Here is a 19,699-nt window from a genome sequence, read left to right on the forward strand (position 1 = left end):
CAATCCTGACTCTTTTAGATGGGAATTACTGTAGTGTTTGGGGGCAGACCATCAGGATCCGTTCTTTTTAACAGAGATGTGCTATATGGACAAAAGTAGTAGTACACATAACTATCACACCTATATAAGTTTCTTGTGCGTCTCATTCCAAAACTACAGGCAATAATATGATTTTTGGTCAAATGATGTGACCCAGATGGGCACATTTTTACACGGAGGCAAGCGCTCACCTTATTGGAGGTTGATAACACGCCCCTGGCATTTCATAATAAGAGTCATATTTAACAGCCAGGGACACTAGTATGATAACGTGGATAATCAGTCGTACAAAATATACACGTCTAAGGCCTACTAAATAATATGAGAGGGCCTGTTAGGGCTTTCTGAAACTCAAGTACAGAATCTAGGTATTAGAGAGAAGCCTAAGACTTTTATTCTGAATAAAATAACGTAGCCGAAAGGACCGGATGCTGATCCAAGATCAAATTCCCTCATTGATGTGAGCACCAGTGTGAACCTGGCATCAAACACCTATGTCTGCTTTGGCTAAAGCAATGTCGAGTAAGTGAACATAACAGAGAAGTTATTGCATTTATTAACGACAAGCGAGATGGACGATTTGACAAACTTGCTAATGTTGCAGAGCTTGTTGACTCAAGTAATACAGCACTCAAGTAGAAGACTGACAGGCTATAAACGTAATGGCTATTGCAACTTCAGTTGCCCATAGACCTGATCTACTTAATCGAGTGGAAGCTTGTATGCAACGACAGTCAAGCACATTGTCTTTTGATTGTGATTTGTTTAGTTTTGTTTGTGATGTCCAATAGCCTACAGGTAATACTTTTTGTCACAGAGTTTCGTTTGGCAGTGGTTCAGCTGCACGTCACCAAGGTGAAGGCTGACAATCTGTCCAAGGCTCGCGGGTTGATCAAGGAGGCAGCCTCTCAGGGCGCTAAAGTGGTGGTTTTACCTGTAAGACAAGTTACTTCTTATTGTGACGAGGATAACAATTGATAAGGCTTTGATGCGAATCGGGTTCCTATTCACTCCAATCTTTTTCGACACACAGGAGTGCTTCAATTCCCCTTACGGAACTGGCTTTTTCCCTGAATATGCGGAGAAGATCCCAGGAGAGTCCACACAGGTGTTGTCGGAAGCAGCCAAGGAGAGTGGGGTGTATCTGGTAGGAGGTGAGAGGAGGATTGGTCGCACCTGTACACTCTTCTCATCTCTGTCCTCGCCAATGATCAGAGCCATGTACATCTAAACTAGTTGTACAATAATAGTAAGCGTAGTCAGTTATATATCTGTTTCTACAAAGCCTTAAGGAAACTCAAACATAGTGTGTCATATAAGATGTGTGTGGTGTCTCTCCAGGTTCCATCCCAGAAGAGGATGAGGGAAAGCTGTATAACACCTGCGCAGTATTCGGCCCTGATGGAAGCTTGGTGCTCAAGCACAGAAAGGTGGGCATGCTCTAACAGTCAGATGGCCACTGATTGCTTCACCATGGTGCAATTTACCCTTGGGGATAAATAGAGCTTGTTCAGGCTGTTTGTCTGCATGCCTGCCACAGAAAGACATACATTTGAAAGACATTGGATTTGTTACATACCCTTTTCACTCCTTTTGTTGACATTTGCTCCACAGTTGATATTCTGGTTTGTCTGTTTGGCTAACTGTCCCTCCTTTAAAGATTCACCTCTTCGACATCGACGTTCCCAGGAAAATCCGCTTCCAGGAGTCGGAGACGCTCAGCCCTGGAAGCGGCCTATCAGTGTTCGACACACGTACGAGTCCTCTTAAACCTCTCCCCCAACCTTGTAGTTCGGCATCCTGTTCTGACAGGAAGTGCGTTTCTCTGTTGTGTTTCAGCGTACTGTAAGGTCGGTGTTGGGATCTGCTATGACATTAGGTTTGCCGAGCTTGCACAGCTCTACGCTAAGAAAGGTGCGGGTGAATGGAAGGGCTTCATATCTGTATAAGATTATATATATATACAGTTATAAATCTATATAAAACTTAACTCTACCAAATACTCCCCTCTGGAACCAGGCTGTCAGCTGTTGGTATATCCTGGCGCCTTCAACATGACTACAGGACCAGCTCATTGGGAGCTGTTACAGAGGGGGAGGTCAGTCAGTGCCCGAGGATGTCTCTGATGGGATGTAATCATCTCTTTTTTTCCCTCACTTTGTCATCTACCTTGGCTATATGATTAACTTATGCTGACAGTCGCCCTATTCTCCTGTCTCGCTCAGGGCCGTTGATAACCAGGTTTATGTGGCCACTGCCTCTCCTGCTCGGGATGAGACGACTTCTTACGTAGCCTGGGGTCACAGCTCTGTGGTAAACCCGTGGTAAGGACAAATGAACAAATGGGGGAATAATGATCATAAAAATACATTTTGGTCGTGTTAGCGTTTGTGATGCCACGAGTGATGTCAATTCTCCGTACACTAGACAATTTATCAAAAACAGTGGTCATGTGGATTGTGTTCTCTAGGGTGAGGTTGCCGAAGGTAGTGGGCGTTAATGGATTTGTGTGTGTGTTCATTGAAAATACACGCACACAGATACTCATGCACACACACACACAGTATGAATGTGCTGTCTTCAATTCCAGGGGTGAGGTGATCAGTAAGGCTGGGTCAGAGGAGACCGTTGTTTACGCTGACATCGGTGAGTGGCGGAGTGGCAGTGCTCTTTAGGCCACCAGTAATCGATCAGGAAGTTGTATATACATAGATAGACGGATAAATGAGTAAACAAATGGGGTGAGAGTGAAAACCCAACATCCTGATATGTGTGAATCCATGTCATGAAAACTGGATACAAATTACAGAACCGTGATGTAGTAACCCCCACGCAGGGCTAATTTGACTGATCTTTGACCCTGTCCCCGCCCCTGTCCCCGCCCTCAACCCTATCCCCGCCTCTGGCCCCGTCCCCGCCCTCTTGTTATTCACAGACCTGCAGTACTTGGCGGACGTCCGTCAGCAGATCCCCATCACAGCCCAGCGCCGTGGCGACCTGTACTCCGTCAACGCAGTGCAAGAGGGCTGAACCCATGCCACGTTGCCATGGAAACGCTGAGGGCGGGGGAGAGGTCAGAGTCCCTTCGAGGATGAGGGTTTGAATCCATCCCGCCCCCCCAAATCTCATTGGAAGAGAAAAAGATAGTGATGGATAGAGATCTGTTTTCCAGTGGACCGTTTATGCCTAAAATGATTGATAATGTATTTTATTATGACTCGACTTCAATCACAGGCCCTTAGTTGTTAGCTGAAGATGTCAAGCTGCTTGTATTGAAACTAAAGTTTTGCACTGTAACATGTCCCCTTCAAGCAGAAAACGGAGCATTTGGTGTATGAGCTGGGGTGCCACAGCAAGTATCTGCTTACTGTTTATCCTTTGAATATCAATGAATGAGCAGAACACGATTGACAGAACTTTTTATAACACAACAGACGGCGACAGAGTACAGAGTAGAGGTCACAGAGAGAGGAGACGAAATGGGAACAAGCAAGTCCTTTGTGTGTTTAGAAAGCCTACAATTCAAATAAAAAAAGAAACACACCGTCCGTCCTTTCCATAACTTTGTACAACACATCTAACCGATGCAAGAGCTGTACATATTCACAGTATGTACAGCGCAGTACATATTTACAAAGAGTAGCCTTGTCAGAGCACAATGTGGGCTATGGTGAGAAGACTATTTCCTCTTCAACCAGAATGTTTAAAGGGTCATGTGATCAAAACATGTTCTAGTGTTCCATTCTAATCACAGGTTGGTCTCAGTTAGAGGGTCCATCACTTCCTCTTTCACCATCCGAGGCTCTGGGTCATCTTCAAAGCTCTCCTCCACCCCTGGTTCACACACACAATATAAGAAATAAGACAGACACCAGAAGCCATAACCTTTCAGTTGCATCAGTGGATTTATTGAGTGCACATGATGAGTGCATACTAACGACACACGTAAAAAAAGGCAGTTGGCTATCTTAACAGTAGAATGGCGTAAATCAATGACAGAAGAGTAGAATTAATCGAACAAAAACATACCCATGTCTGTGTTCCGGTCCTTGTGGGCCCTGTCCTGTTGGATCTGGTAGGCCAGGGCAGCCAGCACCATGGCTGACACCACCACACAGAGAGCTGTGCTGAACACCCACAAGGCCTCGGCGGCTCTCCCCACCACAGGGCTGGGCTGGACCCCATCTGAGCACCAGGAACAAGGTCACAAAGAGGAGCACGGTTTAAGAGACCCATTCATTTTTAGCAAGGCCGTAGCCATGGAGTCAACATTGGGGGGGACTAATTCATTTTTTTAAATGACAATTTCGGACAGCGTGCTTGGCTGCCTGTCGTAGTGTAGCACATTTATATTTTTATATCAATATATTGGGGGGGACATTTTGACCAGATTTGAATATTGGGGGGATGTGGCCCCCTAATATGTATGATGATTACGGCTTTGGTTTTTAGTATTAAAAAACACTGCAGAAAAGCTCTTAGAATAAGGAATAATAGTTGTATTCACTCACAACAGTGAATAACTCAAATACATTGACTTGGGGATGAACGTAAATTTGTGAAGTTGAGTTTTGAGTTTGTCTCTTGAAGCCCTGTGTTAGATTATTGACATACTCACTGCTGGTGGAAGTAAAGGTCTCGTTCATGGACGGGTTTTCTATGCTACATGACACGCTAACGTTCTGGGAAATTTTGACAACCAGAAGACTGGTGATGTTGTAGAGCTGAGACTCGGGGAGAAGCTCAAAGTCTGTCCAGACTGAGCCATCGGGAGGCTGCACGGTCTCGTTGATCCGCCAGCGCACAGCAGGTTTGGGGAAACCTCCTCTTGAGTGACACAAGAAACGCGTCTTGTCCCCTTCACCTGCATCCTCCCTCAGCAGCAGCGGAAACGAGAAACTGGCTGCGGGGGGGGGGGGGGGGGGGGGGGAGAGAGAATGATGATGGGAACTGTATTAGTTCAGTATGGTCATACCGCCCAGGTAAATCAAAAATAGATATTTCATCAGTAGTGAAGGTTTCATTATCCCACCCACTTTTGAATTTGTATTTAACGGCTGCATCCTTGTTAATAAATAAATAACTGTATCTTTCATCATCACTGACCTGCGGTCCACAGACACACCGTACACACCGGAGAGCTGTGGTTACCCCCAGGGAATGTGAGGTACAGGCTGTAGGTGTTGGAATCTGTCGGGACCACCATGGACAACTGCAGGGAGAAGTCGCCTGTCTGCGGAGCCGTTTCTGAGACTCGGGTGCTGTTTCTGCTGGACACTGTCCATTTATCCTGGCTCCCCCCTCCCCAGACCGACCTGTGGACCACGTCATTAGCTCTCCTCCATTCAGCCGAAAAGTTTAGAGCGTTTAGCGGGACTGCTCTGTCATAAATACACGGAAGTAGGACCGGCTCTCCGATAATGGCCTGGACACATTCTTCACCTGTATGTGGATATACAGGGAGGTCAGTAATCAGTAGTCAGATAATCGTCTCTCTCCTTTGCAAATAAAAAAACGTGCACATTTTTATAAATAAAAGGTAAAAAAAGGAAACATCACCCTTCTTACCTGAAGGTGAACTGAATCTCATAAGGCCGAGGAGAAATCCCGTGCGCCACAATGCTGACATTTGCCCGCACAGGGCAGTTTTACGCACTGCTAGTCGGCTCCGTCAAGTTGATAAAAGGCAACCACAAGCCTTAATTAAGAATGAATTAGCCTAGTTACCTTGACCATTTATTTTCTTCAACTTTCTTCACTGCTAGTTCCTTGATCGGCATCTTTAAGGGAAAGATGTCTACTTTCTTCTCCAGGCATTGTCTACTACTGACACACCTTTACATTCAACGTCATAGGAATGTTAAATCGGTCGTGCACCAACTTGCCTGTTTCACCATGCCCGTTTCACCATACTTGTGACCTCCTTGACGAGCAATCAAGGAAAATATAACCACCCCAAACATCCACTGCATATATCAGTTCAAGTGTGATGGCTATTTATTGAAAATATGAAAATAACAATGATGGGTTATACTCCAGAGTTCTTTTGCAAGCGCCAATAGATATCATTGATAACGCTATTTTATACACCCAAACAATTGCTAAAAGGATTGGTGACACAATATCCTAATGTGTACATCTGTGCAGTAGGCCCTAGTCTATCCACGGCCAGGCCTGCGGTTTTAGGGGCCCTGAACAAAATCAGTGTAGGGGGCCCTTTGATTGGCATTCTTTTAAACAAATGTTTAATTTGTTTATTGGGTCGGACCGGCCCTGAGTCTATCCATTGGTCAGTGTCATTGCGTCCTAGGAACATCCGAGAGAGCTCAAATACTGCTGACGAATGTCTGTGTCGTCAGCCGGTCGGTTATAAGCCTTCCACACTGGTTCCCCCACAAAGAGCCTCATGGCTTTAGTGTAGTTCTGTGGGAGAGAAGAAAAACACAAACTGGCCATTGATTAACAGTTAATCCTTGTTCAAGCATTTTCTAATGACCACTTGATCCTGTGAAAATCATACTGTTCTTATATAGGCTACTCTACACATGGTACATCACCTAGTTGAGGTGACTTTTGTAAAGGGCCATTCATGTACCGTCTCATCCATAGTAAATCTGTGGTAGATCCCAGCAGGTAGAGTAATCAGGTCTCCCTTGACCATAGAGATCCTGATCCAGCGATCTTCCTTGTCCCTCACATCAAAATAAGCTCTGCCGTCCAAGATGTAGCGGATCTCATCATCTAAATGGAGATGTTCCTCAAAGAACATCTTTAACTGGAAGAGAGGAGAACATTTCATTGACAGGTTAAAGATATCCAAACTGAGTCATCAGTTTGTTTTGTTTCTATGACAGCATTAACTTGACAAAACTCTGGGATGAAGCCCTCCCCAGCCAGTGCTTTTCTACCAGAAAAGACACCTTGGTAGACACAGGTCTTGGCATGGTTACCTTTTCCTCATAGTTGGGTAGTGTATCCTTGGCGATGGTTATGATATCTGAATATGAGTAACCATGGTCTTTTCGAATCTTCTCCAGTTCAGGATCTGTTTCATAAATATCCGCATTTAACTGAAAAAGAAAGGTAAGAGTTCAGAAAACAAGTGTTTGCAAGATATGCACAAGCTCCAGGATAGGCAATACTTTTGACTGTAGCGTTGCGTTTATGCCGGGGGCGCCCCAACATTTATTATTGGGTAGGCCAGATGGGGCCACTGAAAATGTGAATTTCAGGAATTGTATTATGCTGCTGTAGTATGGGCTTGTTGAAACGGTCATTATGAGAGTTAACGAATTGCATACTGAAACTTATTTTACCATTAATATTTGGCTACTAATTATTTGGTGTGCTTAGACTAATACTGGTGCAGTTAACATTTTGAGTAAAAAAAATGAATACTATCTGGACAATATGTGACTCACGAGGCAGGGCCAATGATAAGAACATAATATAAGAATGGCCGGTAGTATGCATGAACTGCACAGAAACGGCAGACTTCTGAGCCACATCCAATAAAATCTCGCACTTAGTTAAACATTAAACTCACACTTAGCTGTTTGATAGCCATATTTTTGCTATCGTTGCTATCAATATCATTTAGCTACCTTAAAGTGGAAAATTCCAAGCTTTTGTAAGTCTTCACAAGACACGGGCTGGTTTGGATTTAGTCTATGAGGCATTCGCTGATCTTCATCAGAGTCGTCGATATACCATGCATCTAAAGCCATAGTCGACTTCGTAAGGTTGAACACAATTTTTGTTAGTTTTTCTTCTTCTTCTTCTTGTTTGAGGTTTAACGGCAGTTGGCATCCACAAAGTTACATTACTGCCACCGTCAGGTTTTTTCCCTCTGTGTCCGTTTTCGGCACAACATCGGCTCTCCTATAATGGCCAAGACTACTTAACCTGAAGAACTGAATCTCAGGAGGCCGAGGAGAAATCATGTGGGCCACAATGCTGACTGTTGGCTGTTCTTCCCAGGATGTGGGCACTGATAAACCAGGTTACATCCAACGTCATATTATGCAATGTCGGTTGTGCACCAACTTCTGCTTCACCATACCTGGGCCGGGGCCCTTATTTATACGAACAATCAAGGGAAATGATAACACCCCAAACATCCACTGCATATATCAGTTTAAGTTTGTACGCTATTTATTAATAATCACAATAATGGTTGATACCCCAGAGAACTTCTGCAAGTGCCTGTAGATATCATTGATAACACTATTTAATACCCCAAACATTACTAAAAGGATTGGTGACACAGTAGCCTAATGTATACATCTGTGCAATAGTCTATCCATTGGTCAGTGCTATTGCATCCTAGGCACATCCACGTCCGATAGAACTCAAATACTGCTGACGAATGTCTAGGTCATCAGCTGGTCGGTTATAAGCCTTCCACACAGGATCCCCCACAAAGAGCCTCATGGCTTTAGTTCTGTGGGAGATTTTTTTTTTTTTTACAAACTGGCAATTTATTTACAGTTAATCCTTGTTCAGGATTAAAAAAAAAATTATGACAAAGTGATCATGTGAAAATCATACAGTTCTGATATAGGCTACTGTACAAGTGGTACATCACCTAGTTGAGGTGACTTTTGTAAAGGGCCATTCATGTACCATCCGCCCCTTTTATCGAGGATGCATCAACATGCCTTATATTTTAAGGGATGCCTCGGATAGTGACTTGGTCAGCGAGAACGCGTCTGATTTCCCAGAAGTCATTGCAAGAACACATTGCAAGAACACACATCATTCTGAGTCCTCGAGGTCTTGCAAAACCGTTCGCGCAAGACGCTTGGCAAGAACGTTCTTCTCAAGAACAAGTAGCCTACCTTCTTAACGTTATAAACAGCCAATGTTTATGACTGCGGCCAAATAGCTTTTCCCAAATTTGGCTCACTACTACCATCAACCACGGGAAGGAGCAATTGACATTCAAAGCTTTTGGTTGTACCGGAAAAGACCAACAAAGAAGCTGTCAGAACCGACATGCGCCTTGCCTAAGGGGTATCCGTCGTTTGACAGCAAGTATGTCTACAAATTACCTACATTTAGATACACATTTACTCTGTGTCCTACAAATGTAGATGGCCAACTACACGATGTCAGCCTTAAAGTACGGAATTTTTGGTATTTGCAGAATAACACGCTGTGTTCCAAAGAGGACGTATGCATGGAGTTTAAACAAACCTTTCTGGGACTCCCACTCACGAAACTCCTCGAAGTTATCTGCAAATAACTTCAGAGGTCACAAGTCACTATGCCACGGACTTATTAAGACACAGTATGGACAACAAATGGTTTACCCCTTGCTATGTAGAACGTTTTCAAAATCACTGCCTAAGTTAAAGAGTAAAAAGTACACAGGGGACAATGAAGAAGAGGAGGATGGACAAGATGATGTCATTGATGATAGCGAGGTAGAGGAACTCTTTCAGCAACATATTCCGTCAGGTATCGGGGATGGAGACCACCGGATCTTCATCGTTCATCCGGATGTGAAATGGGGGAAGAAAAAGCAGTACCTGACCACAGGTAAAACAATTAAAACAACCAACAGCCACGGTTATAAAGATCAGCACTGAGTCTTTGGAAACTATTGCGTCTCCAACTCCCCATGTATCCTCTCGTCTTCTTTCCCAGCCAATCTGATGATGGAGGAGGCTGTGGGTCTGGTAAACACTTTGCAGAACTGGAGAGTGGTGGACAAGATCATCCTCTCCACCAAGACTCCCGAGAGTAAGAGGATCTTCGGCAAGGGGAACTTTGAGGTTCTCACAGGTCTGGTCTGATCCTACCACCTTCCTATTAGATCTATGACTTCCTGTTTCTCTCATGGCATGAGATGTCAGTTAAATGCCTGTTTTCTTTCCAGAGCACATCAGGAGATCGCCGGGTGTGACAGCTGTGTTCGTCAACGTGGAGCGTCTGTCCCCTGTCTCTGAGGTAAGCCTGTGTTTGTCTCAAGGCGGAGGACGACCGTTTTGTCAGTTCTGTCTGTGACCATGTTTCCTGTCTCTTCAGAGGGATTTGGAGGAAGCCTGGGGTGTGAAGGTGCTTGACAGATATTCAGTAGTCCTCCACATCTTCCGATGCAATGCTCGAACCAAGGAGGCCAAACTTCAGATCTCTCTGGCAGAGATACCATTGTTAAGGTACTGTAAGAACCAGCCAATACAAAGCTCAAAAACACTGATCTTTTTCAGAGGCTGTGACAAATAATCTGAGATGTAATGTGCAATTAGGCCCACAGCGCCATCTACTGTCAATATAATGAACGTCCATTTAATAACATTATTTGTACACCCATTTATGTTGACAGATCTCGTTTAAAACATGAAGTGTCTAACTTGGACCAGCAAGGAGGAGGCTCCAGATACATCATGGGTTCAGGTAACACTGCCGCTGCGAAGCAAATAAACCAATCGCGTTTACTATTCCAGCATTTGTCACACTTTTTACCCAACTCTTTTCCCCATCTCATTGTCAAAAATCATCAAATCTTTTTTTCCCTGAAACCCCTCCGCCCCCTCTCCTTCCGGTCGCCTAGGCGAGACTCTGTTGGAGGTGCAGCAGAGGCTGTTGAAGGAGAGAGAGCTGAAGATCCGGTCGGCTCTGGAGCGCCTGAGGAGGAAGAGGCACCTTCTCCGGTCCCAGCGCAAACACCGAGACTTCCCCATCGTCTCCGTCATGGGCTACACCAACTGCGGTAAGGCGGCGCCCCCCCACCGCACACCACACAGCTGAATCTCCGCGGCCCCGGTCGCTCCCCCACTGAGCTGCATCGCCCGTCCCCCCCTTGTCCCCTCCAGGGAAGACGACCCTGATCAAAGCGCTGACGGGCGACGCGGCGCTGCAGCCCAGAGACCAGCTGTTCGCCACCCTGGATGTCACCGTCCACGCCGGCCCGCTGCCCAGCCGCATGACCGTGCTGTACGTCGACACCATCGGCTTCCTGTCCCAGCTCCCGCACCAGCTCATCGACTCCTTCTCCGCCACGCTGGAGGACGTGGCGCACTCTGTACGCATGCCGCGCACGACCGCCTGTCTCGCCATATCACTGATGCCCCCTCTGTATATACAGTCATTGACTGGAGACTTACCTAGCTTGTCATGTCACTGTCACCCCTTAGGGACTCTGCTCTCCGTATGTACACCACACAGAAGAGTCCCCGGTGACCTTGTCATGTCACTGTAGCTCTGCAAGGTCCTAGTGCCCCTACGCCCCAAACCACTTTCTGAACACCTGGAGGGGATGGGATGGATCTGTGCATAATCATCCTCCTAAGCGGTTGTCCATGACTCTTATCCTCACAGAGAATGCCTTCTTCTCCATAGGACCTCATATTACATGTCCGAGACATCAGCCATCCGGAGACGGTCAACCAGAAGGTGAACGTGCTGAACGTCCTGAAGAACATGCAGATCCCAGAGAAGCTGCTCAGCTCCATGATAGAGGTCCACAATAAGACTGACCTGGTCGACAAGTAAGGATCAACATCCACCCTCATCCCAACATCAACCCTCATCCCAACATCCACCCTCATCCCAACATCCACCCTCATCCCAACATCCACCCTCATCCCAACATCAACCCTCACCTAAACAGCAACACCTCAACGAGCAATGATATTGTCATACGCTTTGAGATCGTTCTCACGTGGTCTCGAAGCTGTTATCCTGCGGTCTGTCATATCTGATGAACGCACTCACGCTCTGCCTGGTTGCCCTCCAGGGCTGGATCGAGATGCAAGAGGAAGGGAGTTTGATGTTCACGAAAGCTTAATGTTTTCCTCCTCACTGTAGCTACGAGCTGTCTGAGCCCAGCGCCCTGCCCATCTCGGCCTTAAGAGAGCATGGCCTTGAAAGGCTGAAGCAGACTGTCGAGGAGGCGATTGTGAAGTCAACAGGAAAACAAGTCTTGGCCCTCAGAGTAGACCTTAGCAGCTCCCAGTTAAGGTGAGGTTTTACAATCCACTGCAGTTAGATACTCTTATTATTTCAATGCAACAATCTTAATGTGTTTTATCCTTAATGAAATGAATACAGTGTAGTAATATGGATATATAGGTTACAGTATACTGCAAGCGTGATTGTTATAGTAGTGGGTGTGTGTCTGTGTGTGCCTGTGTGTGTGTGTGTGTGTGCCTGTGTGTCGATCGACAGTTGGTTGTACAAGGAGGCAACTGTCCAGGAGGTGAACGTTGAGGCAGATGAAGGCTCCGCTGTCGTCAAGGTGATCATCAGTGCAGCTGCACATGGACGCTACAAAAAACTGTATCCACAGTTAGCAACGCAGCATCAAGACGGTTAGCAACCCAGTTTGCACTCATGTAAACCAAAGTGAACTTTGACATCTGCCCTGTGACAGATATGACCGACTGAAATGTATTGGTAATATCGTGAAATATACTGAAGGAAATTACACTGTCTTGGATGGTATCATAAGATGTATTTATTGTATATCTTTGAAAAACAGTAAAGTAACAATGTCTTTTGCATACAATACCTCAAGTATATAATTTCATTTGCAATCTCTGCTAAATGTCATGTACCAGTGAAATGGACATTCTGAAGTAGGCTTGTTGGGTCAGAATACTATACAGAAATATACACTAAGACCTTTAGCTAAAAAGGATAAGACGTTTTCATTACTCCTTCTTTAATCACCCTGCAGCTTGAATTCTTTTTAGAAAAAAAGGCTATTCACTGCAGAGGCTTATTGCACATATATTTCTTTACATCTGTGCAAAATATGCACGTGTACTTTTACAAAGAAAGGATACGGTATTGGAGGTACAGTATATATAGGTTATATTAGAAGGACTGTAAGGCACACTGAAGGCCAGGCATTGCACCAAACATTGACCTGGTCCCAAACCTAGTCTGGCTTCTGTCGCAAAAGTTTTTTGTTAAGTGCAATGACCAGAGGACCGATTGGAAGGGGCCCCACAAAGTCCCCAGCGATGATGTTGAGGCCTTGTGGGTGCGGACCAGGGGTCTGCTTCCCCAGCCAGCTCTTCAGACTGTCCCAGTTCTGCTTGGTCAAAGTCCGCAGGGACTGTCCAGGGTGCAGGGCGATATGACCCCGGCTTGCGGTCAGGTTCAGACCGGCAACAAACAACCCTTCTGGAACAACGGAGAACCGGAATCAAACAAAGATCGTGGACGGATCTCAAGATACACACCTTCCTCGTATTTGGATTTGAACTATTATTTTTAGTCCGGTATGCTGTTTAACCTGTAAGTGTAAATCGTTGCGCTGACTCTGTTAGTATATGAGTAGCAACACTGACGCCATTTCAGAAACTCACCTGGACGGCCAAGTTGTTTCTGCCAGTCTAAGTAGCTCTCCAGCTCCTCTGCTGTGGGCTTATTGGCCCATAAGTAAGGGATGGCCGGCCACAGCTCTGGGTGTCGGGCTGCGCACTGGGAGTCGTAAGACAGAAGGACCTGGTGCCCAGATGCCCACAGGCTCCTCAAGGTCACGGCTGCCTCCTGGACAGACACACAAGTGGCTCTCAGCACCTGGTCATCACTCGTAAAGCATTCCCTGTTACAGATACATCCTCTTATCACTTTGATTTTAACCAACAAAACACTACATTCAGCTGGAACGTCAGGGGCCACCATAGGTTTGGGCAAACTAACTGTGTATGTGACACATGTAAGAGCAAGTTTTGAGCAACACATGCTAAGAACCAAGCTCACCTTGCGAGGACAGAGTTTAGGGCCAAATAATGTCTTCAGTGATGAAATGAATGACTCGTGGATCTTTTCACTCAGGCCCTCAAAGAGTCTGCAAGCGAGGATCACCACCTCCTTAGGGTGAGACTCCAACCATTCGACAACTTCACTCAGTGCTGCCTACACTCGTGAGACATTAACAACATGAACATACCATTTAAATCTACATTGTAACACACAGATCACACGTCTAGATCACACGTTTTTAAATGTTATTTTTCATTAATAACCATCTACTAACCAGGACAGTCACGTAAGTATATATGATGTGGGTGAAGTACAAGGTGTCAGGTGGGTCATTGGGTTTGTGGGCAATCCGAAGATCAAAGTATCGAATTCCCATTGAAAGTTGGTCCACAATACATTTATCCTGTTGCGATGCAACAAAAGTACAATCATGAAATAGATAATCCAACAGAAAATAATAACTGTTGTACTAGCAGTCTGAATACAATATTTTACATGACAGTAACTGGCAATGTAAGGAAACAATATGATCATCCTCTCAGCGCTAGCGTAGGACCTGAGTTGTAGTCCATCTGAAGATAGCAGGACGCGTGACACAGTAGAACAGTCCGTCCAGAAGCCTGAAAGCGTCCGACTCAGACCCCACGAGCGGGGAAGTGATATCTAGACAGTAGGTCATGGCATCATGACTTCCTAGATAAAGAAATAGCTCAAAACATGACATATTTCCACGAATGCAACATTTAACCATCAAATTTGCCTCCATGGTTTAATTAATTCACATACGAAATGCAATTAACCTACGGAAACGAGGTTGTTATAGCGTTTTTACCAGGTATAGCGAGGCTTGTAATGGGGACGTCCCACAGCTCCGCAGGTAAACTTGACATCCATTCCTCGTAGTTCTGGTCTATCTCAGAAATCATTGGGACGCTCTCATCAGATGTCATGACGGCACCCAAACTGCCCCTAAACATTTTGTACACAAACTTATAAATCTGATCTCGAACAATAATTTACTGCCTTCAGTCATCAGCGGTCTACTCTCAGTTCCGTTTTTTTTGAACAAGCAATAATCCACATGACCACGGCTCTATAAGATCGTAACCTGAAAAGCAGGAAATCGTGTCAAAATGAAGTTGGCCGGCGAACTGTTCCATACTCTTGCGCACAGTCGAACTGTACGCAAGAGTATTCTGCAAAAAGTATTTTTGGTTTTAGGTCCACGAATAAAAGCTGTGTTTCGATCATATAACTCACAAGTTTAAAGTAGACATTTCAGGAATCAAATCGGTATTTCGACAATTAAGTCAAAATACGCGGTGAGAATAAACATCTGGAAGCCAGGAACACATGTATCCCATAACAAAGCCAATGCCTGACAGGTTTGACAGTGACTCAGCGTCTTCAAAATATACCAATGAACAAAGGTTTGTATACACAGTTCACTTCAAGTCAATAAGCACATTGACTTGCATAGCTTACTAACCATACCTTAGCCAACCAAAAACATGTCGTAACTTGTAGTCTTGACACCATGAATAGCAATTATGACATCAAACAATGTTTACATGTTGCCACATATTTATTTTCAACCTTTAAGGCATAACATTCAGAAGAATATTCAAAAATGCTCATGTTGTTGTTTTACTGAAAGGTTCACCACAGGCACAGAGGTGATGGTTCTGCTGTTATGAAGGCATGCTCTGCTATTATTAACCGTAAAGGGATGAAGTGTAAAAGGTCAAAAGGTCAGATAAAGTGTCCATGCTGAGAACTAGGCATGCAGATACAGTGTTTGATCCGTTTCTAAACTGATATGGCATTCTTAACATAAGAGATACAAGCAGTCTACACACATACTCAATATCTCAAAGAAGTACTTTGCTCCGTTTAAATTGTTTTCTTTTTCTGTGTATGGTCATATGTGCTCATTTAAACCATGTGATATTTCTTTGTGCAGCATGTCTTCAACACCTTCATTAGCATTACATTATTGTTAATCATATCATTATTGCTTATAGATCAAATGACTGGCCACCTGGCCTGAGATATGAAAACACATGAATTGCATAAAGAGGAAGGAGTAATTAAACAAAAGGCAAAGGTAAACAAGTGCAGGTGAAGACTCTTTTTAAGTACTTTAAGCAGCTCCAAACATAGAAATAAATATTTCAGTATCATCAATGAGTGCAAATCCTAAAAATGTTCAAGTCACTGGAATAAATATCAAATCAGAAAACGAGCTTATTTTCATTTCATGCCGACGATCCCCCTATTTATTCTTTGCTGCTCTGAGGTGAAATTGGCAAAAATTCTGGTTCCCTCTCCGGATATCATGAAGGCCAGTCCAGCAATTTCTCGTTAAGTGCTACCACAGTTGGCACAAACTGGCTCTCAGTGACAAAGTCCCCCGCTATGATGTTGAGGGAGCCAGCGTTAGAGCCCGGGGTCTGGTTCCTCACCCAGCCCAGCAGGGCTGGGTAGGTGGACATGACCAGGTCCTTCAGAGACTCGGTGGGGTGGGAGCAGATGTACTTCAGATCCTCCGTGAGATTAATACCCGTGACGAAGAAACCGTCTGTGGGACAGCAAAAACACGCAACCGGTTCAACAATTTCAAACGTGCAACTGGCATGGAGGTTTTGTATTTTGATAACAAGAGGTGAGGCCTAATGTGGAGAGAGGCAGAAGACTTTGACAGTGTCAATCTAATATTTCTCTCTCAGGATAAACCTCAGATTTCACACTGAGATAGTGCTGGGCCGGTTATACATGCATGATCTCAAGCATTTGAGCTCATGCTGAGTTACCTGGGCGGCCATTTTGTTTTTTGCACTCAAACTCTTCGATGAGAGCGTCTGCTTTGCACTTGTTGGCCCACCAGTAGGGGATGTGTGACCAGAGGTCAGCGTGGCAGTTGACGACATGGTGCTCGTAGGACACAATCACTTGGTAACCTAAAGTCCACAGGTTCCTCAGTGTTGCCATTTCCTGGTTTTAAGGAAAAACTCATATTTTTTACATCCAGAAAATGTTTGGTAATAAAACAACATAATGCTATTATAAATCAATGTATAACGTACCGTTTTCGGACAGAGCTTTGAGGTGAACACGTTCCTTATGGTTGTGATGAGTTGTGTGTGGAGTTCCTGGTCCAGACCCAGGAAGTGACTGAACGACAGTAGGACAACTTCTCTGGGATGACCATCCAGCCACTCTCTTATCTCCTTCAAAACGGTCTGTCAAGAAATTGCAGAAGCTGGAGAAACATCTACACAAGTGTAATTAGGTCCTGAACAAAAAAAAAACAAAGAAATTATGCTTGATATGAATAAATACTTGGGTGGAGCTGCACAGATGTATAGTCTCCATCATAAAAGTAGGCCTATCGGGTTAGTAGAGTATAGGGTATTGCCTAAGCTGACTGTACCTCCACAGTGATACTGGTGTAAACTCCGTGGTAGAAGTAGAGATCATTGGAGCTGTCATTTGGCCTGTGTGCGATTCTGAGGTCGCAGTACCTAACCCCGCAGTCCAGCTGTTCACTCGGAGTGCACTCCTGGAAGGTATTTCCAATGACATCAATTACATTTACAGTTATATAGCTATCTCACCAACTCCCAGGTGTTGACTTTAGATGCTGAGGGCCATTCTTGCCTTCACATTTAAAGGTTTGAGACTATAATAGCCATCGATCTGAACCAGAACATGGGCCAGGTTCCAGAATATGGAACTCCAATGTTTCCCAAGGTTCTAACTGGGATGTGTAGAGCATTTGACTGCAGACTGAGAGGTTGCAAGTTCAAATCCCCCTGTACTTTATGCCTCTTTTGATCATAAACGTGCACTAAATAATACATGATTGTATTATTAACTAAGGCCTGAAATGCAGAGAGGGGTTGCTACACATACCTACCTGTGTTACTGCCCACTTGTAAACAAACGGTCGAATAAGAGGCTTCATGTACTTGTCTAGCTTCTGAAGCATATCTGGTTGAGTGAGATCCACAGGGGATCGGTCGCTTTTGTCAAGACAGTAAGTTATTGCATTGTGGCTTCCTGCATGGGAAAACACAGACAGATACTCATCTAGCAGAACAATATTAGGTAACTGATCTGTATCAACCATAAAAAAGCTTTGCTGTGTATAGGGCCTAATATGTTTTTGTATATATTTATTTTAATGTTATTATATTACATATAGGCCTACTTCACCTAATAGAACTGAAATGAAAAATAAAACCTTACATCAAACATGACCGTGTTTATTCTTTTGTTGAGACAATGTGATTTTTTTTCACAAACCGGTTTGGGAGAGAAGTGCCTTTTTTGTTCAGTTTCAGGTATCGGGTAACCTACCTGGGATGGCCATGTTCCAGAGAGGCAGGTCCCAGAGAGCACATGGCAGGTGTGTCATCCACCTGTCCATGGGCAGGTGCTTCAGGGACACCTCGTTCAGTTCAGACACCACCACGGACGACATCCTGGCTGTATCCTGGCAACTAGTTTACAATACATGTCAGCACTCACATTGTAGCCATGTTGAAGCTCTTTCGTCAATAAAACAACGATTTTTACTCAGTTAATTCTTAAAATACTGTCCAATTTTGTGTAGGTCTAAACTTTAGGATTCAATACTTTTGAATACTTGCTGCTGCTGCTGCAGTATCAATGTAAGCATAGCCATTTTAAATTGCGTTGTCTACCATACAACCGGTTTCTTACCGGTTTATCACACTGTATCAGCCACTTACGTATGAAGTAGTGCAATGGATGCTTTCCTGATGACCAGGACACTTTCATGAGGAACCGGTTTTGCTGACCGAGAATATAAAAAGGATCTCCCTTAATAAGTCGTCCATTTAAAATGTTCACAGAATGTTGCTGTGAAAAATTAAACAGGAAATCGGTGATAGTTGTCAGTGTCGTGCACTTGACCGGTCGTCCTGTCCGATGCCGAATCCCCCGTTTTGCGTGGAAGCTACGCTCCCCGCAGTGAGACTCTTATCAACTTGGTCAACGCAAATTATAGCCTACTTTGAATAAGAAAACACGACCATACACAAATTATGTAAATATATTCACACACATAGCCTAAAAACATAACAATTAAAAAACATTGTTGTTGCTTCTAAATAGGATACTTTATATCCGGTAGGCTACGCTTGTCCTGTGAGGGCGGGTTCACTGTAGTTAGACGCAAGAATAGCCGTTCCCTTAAAGAGCCCACGGCAACAAAAAAAAATATATTTTTTTTTTACTGCTGTGTATCATCCCTAATGATTAGGTAGTATGTCATTTCAATATATTCAAATACCTGTGGGGTGTGGCTTCCAAAATTGTGTGAAAATTGCCTGAATGTTCAATGAAAACAACGACCGCAGAAGACCAGACAGCACTGTTCTGATGCGTCGGCGCCTTTTAAAATAGGCTATAGCCTACTGCACCTGTGATCAGAGTTCAGACAGTCTTGTTCTGTTATACAGGACGCAGTTTGCCCAAAAATGTTTAGTTGCCTACGACTATAAACCACTCGTTGAGCAGGCAAATAATAATTGAAACTTCAATTATACCAATTTCGCAAATTATCTCACACTGTGGTTTCGCCTGCTACGTATGCAATATTTAGAGCTTAATCTATGCCACCAGATGGCAACTGTGAGTGTTTTACCTTCAGGGACATGATGTAGCTTTTATCAAGAATGCCCCCAGATAATGACAACGCTATAACATCACCGCAACAGGAGCACCATATAGGCTTATTGTCCTGTAATGTTACCCGGCACGTTGTGTAAACAGCATGACTGACGAATGAGCAAAGGGAGCCGATAAACAGGTCAGCACCGGTGGACTCCAAGTGTTTGCTGTGCAGGGATTGTTGTCTTGAGATGGCTATTTTCACCGCAGGTAAGAAGTGTTGACGGCGCCAATGAGC

General features: G+C 44.4%; 6 protein-coding genes across 11 annotated transcripts; 2 read left to right on the forward strand and 4 right to left on the reverse strand.

The window, feature by feature from the left end:
• The first annotated feature begins 460 nt into the window (after positions 1-460).
• Positions 461-3,587, forward strand: nit2 (nitrilase family, member 2). 2 transcript variants are annotated; one of them, XM_084676270.1, is made up of 10 exons: positions 461-561; positions 857-975; positions 1,073-1,193; positions 1,381-1,469; positions 1,700-1,793; positions 1,879-1,953; positions 2,059-2,137; positions 2,265-2,363; positions 2,630-2,685; positions 2,975-3,587. In XM_084676270.1, the coding sequence occupies exons 1-10, from the start codon at positions 534-536 to the stop codon at positions 3,067-3,069; spliced, it is 855 nt and encodes a 284-aa protein (XP_084532396.1). In that variant the 5' UTR covers positions 461-533; the 3' UTR covers positions 3,070-3,587. The 2 variants fall into 2 exon arrangements, with proteins under 2 accessions (XP_084532396.1, XP_084532398.1); XM_084676272.1 differs by having other exon boundaries at positions 1,127-1,193.
• Positions 3,442-5,930, reverse strand: LOC146254568 (ICOS ligand-like). Its single transcript, XM_084676269.1, has 5 exons — positions 5,608-5,930; positions 5,146-5,481; positions 4,658-4,942; positions 4,069-4,224; positions 3,442-3,873 (listed from the first exon to the last, which is right to left on the reverse strand). The coding sequence occupies exons 1-5, from the start codon at positions 5,666-5,668 to the stop codon at positions 3,788-3,790; spliced, it is 924 nt and encodes a 307-aa protein (XP_084532395.1). The 5' UTR covers positions 5,669-5,930; the 3' UTR covers positions 3,442-3,787.
• Positions 5,931-6,014: 84 nt separating this feature from the next.
• adi1 (acireductone dioxygenase 1) lies at positions 6,015-7,978 on the reverse strand. Its single transcript, XM_084676273.1, has 4 exons — positions 7,644-7,978; positions 6,990-7,109; positions 6,635-6,814; positions 6,015-6,462 (listed from the first exon to the last, which is right to left on the reverse strand). The coding sequence occupies exons 1-4, from the start codon at positions 7,764-7,766 to the stop codon at positions 6,346-6,348; spliced, it is 540 nt and encodes a 179-aa protein (XP_084532399.1). The 5' UTR covers positions 7,767-7,978; the 3' UTR covers positions 6,015-6,345.
• Positions 7,979-8,757: 779 nt separating this feature from the next.
• On the forward strand, positions 8,758-12,553 carry gtpbp6 (GTP binding protein 6). Of its 2 annotated transcripts, XM_084676103.1 has the most exons (11): positions 8,759-9,075; positions 9,188-9,582; positions 9,691-9,828; positions 9,923-9,993; positions 10,072-10,202; positions 10,370-10,440; positions 10,598-10,756; positions 10,860-11,068; positions 11,386-11,534; positions 11,854-12,006; positions 12,214-12,553. In XM_084676103.1, the coding sequence occupies exons 2-11, from the start codon at positions 9,345-9,347 to the stop codon at positions 12,359-12,361; spliced, it is 1,467 nt and encodes a 488-aa protein (XP_084532229.1). In that variant the 5' UTR covers positions 8,759-9,075; positions 9,188-9,344; the 3' UTR covers positions 12,362-12,553. The 2 variants fall into 2 exon arrangements, with proteins under 2 accessions (XP_084532228.1, XP_084532229.1); XM_084676102.1 differs by having other exon boundaries at positions 8,758-9,582.
• Positions 12,503-15,289, reverse strand: plcxd1.2 (phospholipase C, X domain containing 1, tandem duplicate 2). Of its 3 annotated transcripts, none has more exons than XM_084676106.1 (7): positions 15,256-15,289; positions 14,594-14,730; positions 14,318-14,454; positions 14,036-14,164; positions 13,759-13,914; positions 13,362-13,545; positions 12,504-13,176 (listed from the first exon to the last, which is right to left on the reverse strand). In XM_084676106.1, exons 2-7 carry the CDS (start codon positions 14,709-14,711, stop codon positions 12,929-12,931), a joined length of 972 nt encoding a protein of 323 aa, XP_084532232.1. In that variant the 5' UTR covers positions 14,712-14,730; positions 15,256-15,289; the 3' UTR covers positions 12,504-12,928. The 3 variants fall into 3 exon arrangements, with proteins under 3 accessions (XP_084532231.1, XP_084532232.1, XP_084532230.1); XM_084676104.1 differs by lacking the exon at positions 15,256-15,289 and adding an exon at positions 15,022-15,249; XM_084676105.1 differs by lacking the exon at positions 15,256-15,289 and having other exon boundaries at positions 12,503-13,176; positions 14,594-14,738.
• Positions 15,290-15,327: 38 nt separating this feature from the next.
• plcxd1.1 (phosphatidylinositol-specific phospholipase C, X domain containing 1, tandem duplicate 1) lies at positions 15,328-19,199 on the reverse strand. Of its 2 annotated transcripts, none has more exons than XM_084676107.1 (8): positions 19,082-19,199; positions 18,519-18,648; positions 18,124-18,266; positions 17,681-17,823; positions 17,195-17,323; positions 16,848-17,003; positions 16,575-16,755; positions 15,328-16,342 (listed from the first exon to the last, which is right to left on the reverse strand). In XM_084676107.1, the coding sequence occupies exons 3-8, from the start codon at positions 18,245-18,247 to the stop codon at positions 16,098-16,100; spliced, it is 978 nt and encodes a 325-aa protein (XP_084532233.1). In that variant the 5' UTR covers positions 18,248-18,266; positions 18,519-18,648; positions 19,082-19,199; the 3' UTR covers positions 15,328-16,097. The 2 variants fall into 2 exon arrangements, with proteins under 2 accessions (XP_084532233.1, XP_084532234.1); XM_084676108.1 differs by having other exon boundaries at positions 18,519-18,582; positions 19,082-19,100.
• Positions 19,200-19,699: the final 500 nt, after the last annotated feature.

Source organism: Hypomesus nipponensis, chromosome 16, assembly GCF_054491055.1.
Source record: "Hypomesus nipponensis isolate SF chromosome 16, ASM5449105v1, whole genome shotgun sequence".
In the NCBI taxonomy this organism is placed as follows: Eukaryota; Metazoa; Chordata; class Actinopteri; order Osmeriformes; family Osmeridae; genus Hypomesus; species Hypomesus nipponensis.

Coding starts and splice junctions, on each gene's coding strand:
- plcxd1.2 (XM_084676104.1), bottom strand. Junction 14,455..14,593: donor TACAAGCCTCGCTATACCTG/GTAAAAACGCTA, acceptor TTCTTTATCTAG/GAAGTCATGATGCCATGACC. Junction 13,546..13,758: donor CTAAACTCTGTCCTCGCAAG/GTGAGCTTGGTT, acceptor GTGTCTGTCCAG/GAGGCAGCCGTGACCTTGAG.
- adi1 (XM_084676273.1), bottom strand. CDS start 7,766: ATGGCTTTAGATGCATGGTATATCGACGACTCTGATGAAGATCAGCGA. Junction 6,815..6,989: donor TACCCAACTATGAGGAAAAG/GTAACCATGCCA, acceptor CCTCTCTTCCAG/TTAAAGATGTTCTTTGAGGA. Junction 6,463..6,634: donor GATTTACTATGGATGAGACG/GTACATGAATGG, acceptor TCTCTCCCACAG/AACTACACTAAAGCCATGAG.
- nit2 (XM_084676270.1), top strand. CDS start 534: ATGTCTGCTTTGGCTAAAGCAATGTCGA. Junction 1,194..1,380: donor TGGGGTGTATCTGGTAGGAG/GTGAGAGGAGGA, acceptor GTGTCTCTCCAG/GTTCCATCCCAGAAGAGGAT. Junction 2,686..2,974: donor CGTTGTTTACGCTGACATCG/GTGAGTGGCGGA, acceptor TGTTATTCACAG/ACCTGCAGTACTTGGCGGAC.
- LOC146254568 (XM_084676269.1), bottom strand. CDS start 5,668: ATGTCAGCATTGTGGCGCACGGGATTTCTCCTCGGCCTTATGAGATTC. Junction 5,482..5,607: donor GAGATTCAGTTCACCTTCAG/GTAAGAAGGGTG, acceptor ATCCACATACAG/GTGAAGAATGTGTCCAGGCC. Junction 3,874..4,068: donor GGACCGGAACACAGACATGG/GTATGTTTTTGT, acceptor TGTGTGAACCAG/GGGTGGAGGAGAGCTTTGAA.
- plcxd1.1 (XM_084676107.1), bottom strand. CDS start 18,247: ATGTCGTCCGTGGTGGTGTCTGAACTGAACGAGGTGTCCCTGAAGCAC. Junction 17,824..18,123: donor CTGGAACATGGCCATCCCAG/GTAGGTTACCCG, acceptor TTTCCCATGCAG/GAAGCCACAATGCAATAACT. Junction 16,343..16,574: donor AAAACAAAATGGCCGCCCAG/GTAACTCAGCAT, acceptor GCTGTCCCACAG/ACGGTTTCTTCGTCACGGGT.
- gtpbp6 (XM_084676102.1), top strand. CDS start 9,135: ATGGCCAACTACACGATGTCAGCCTTAAAGTACGGAATTTTTGGTATT. Junction 9,583..9,690: donor AAAGCAGTACCTGACCACAG/GTAAAACAATTA, acceptor CTTCTTTCCCAG/CCAATCTGATGATGGAGGAG. Junction 10,203..10,369: donor GCAGAGATACCATTGTTAAG/GTACTGTAAGAA, acceptor TTATGTTGACAG/ATCTCGTTTAAAACATGAAG.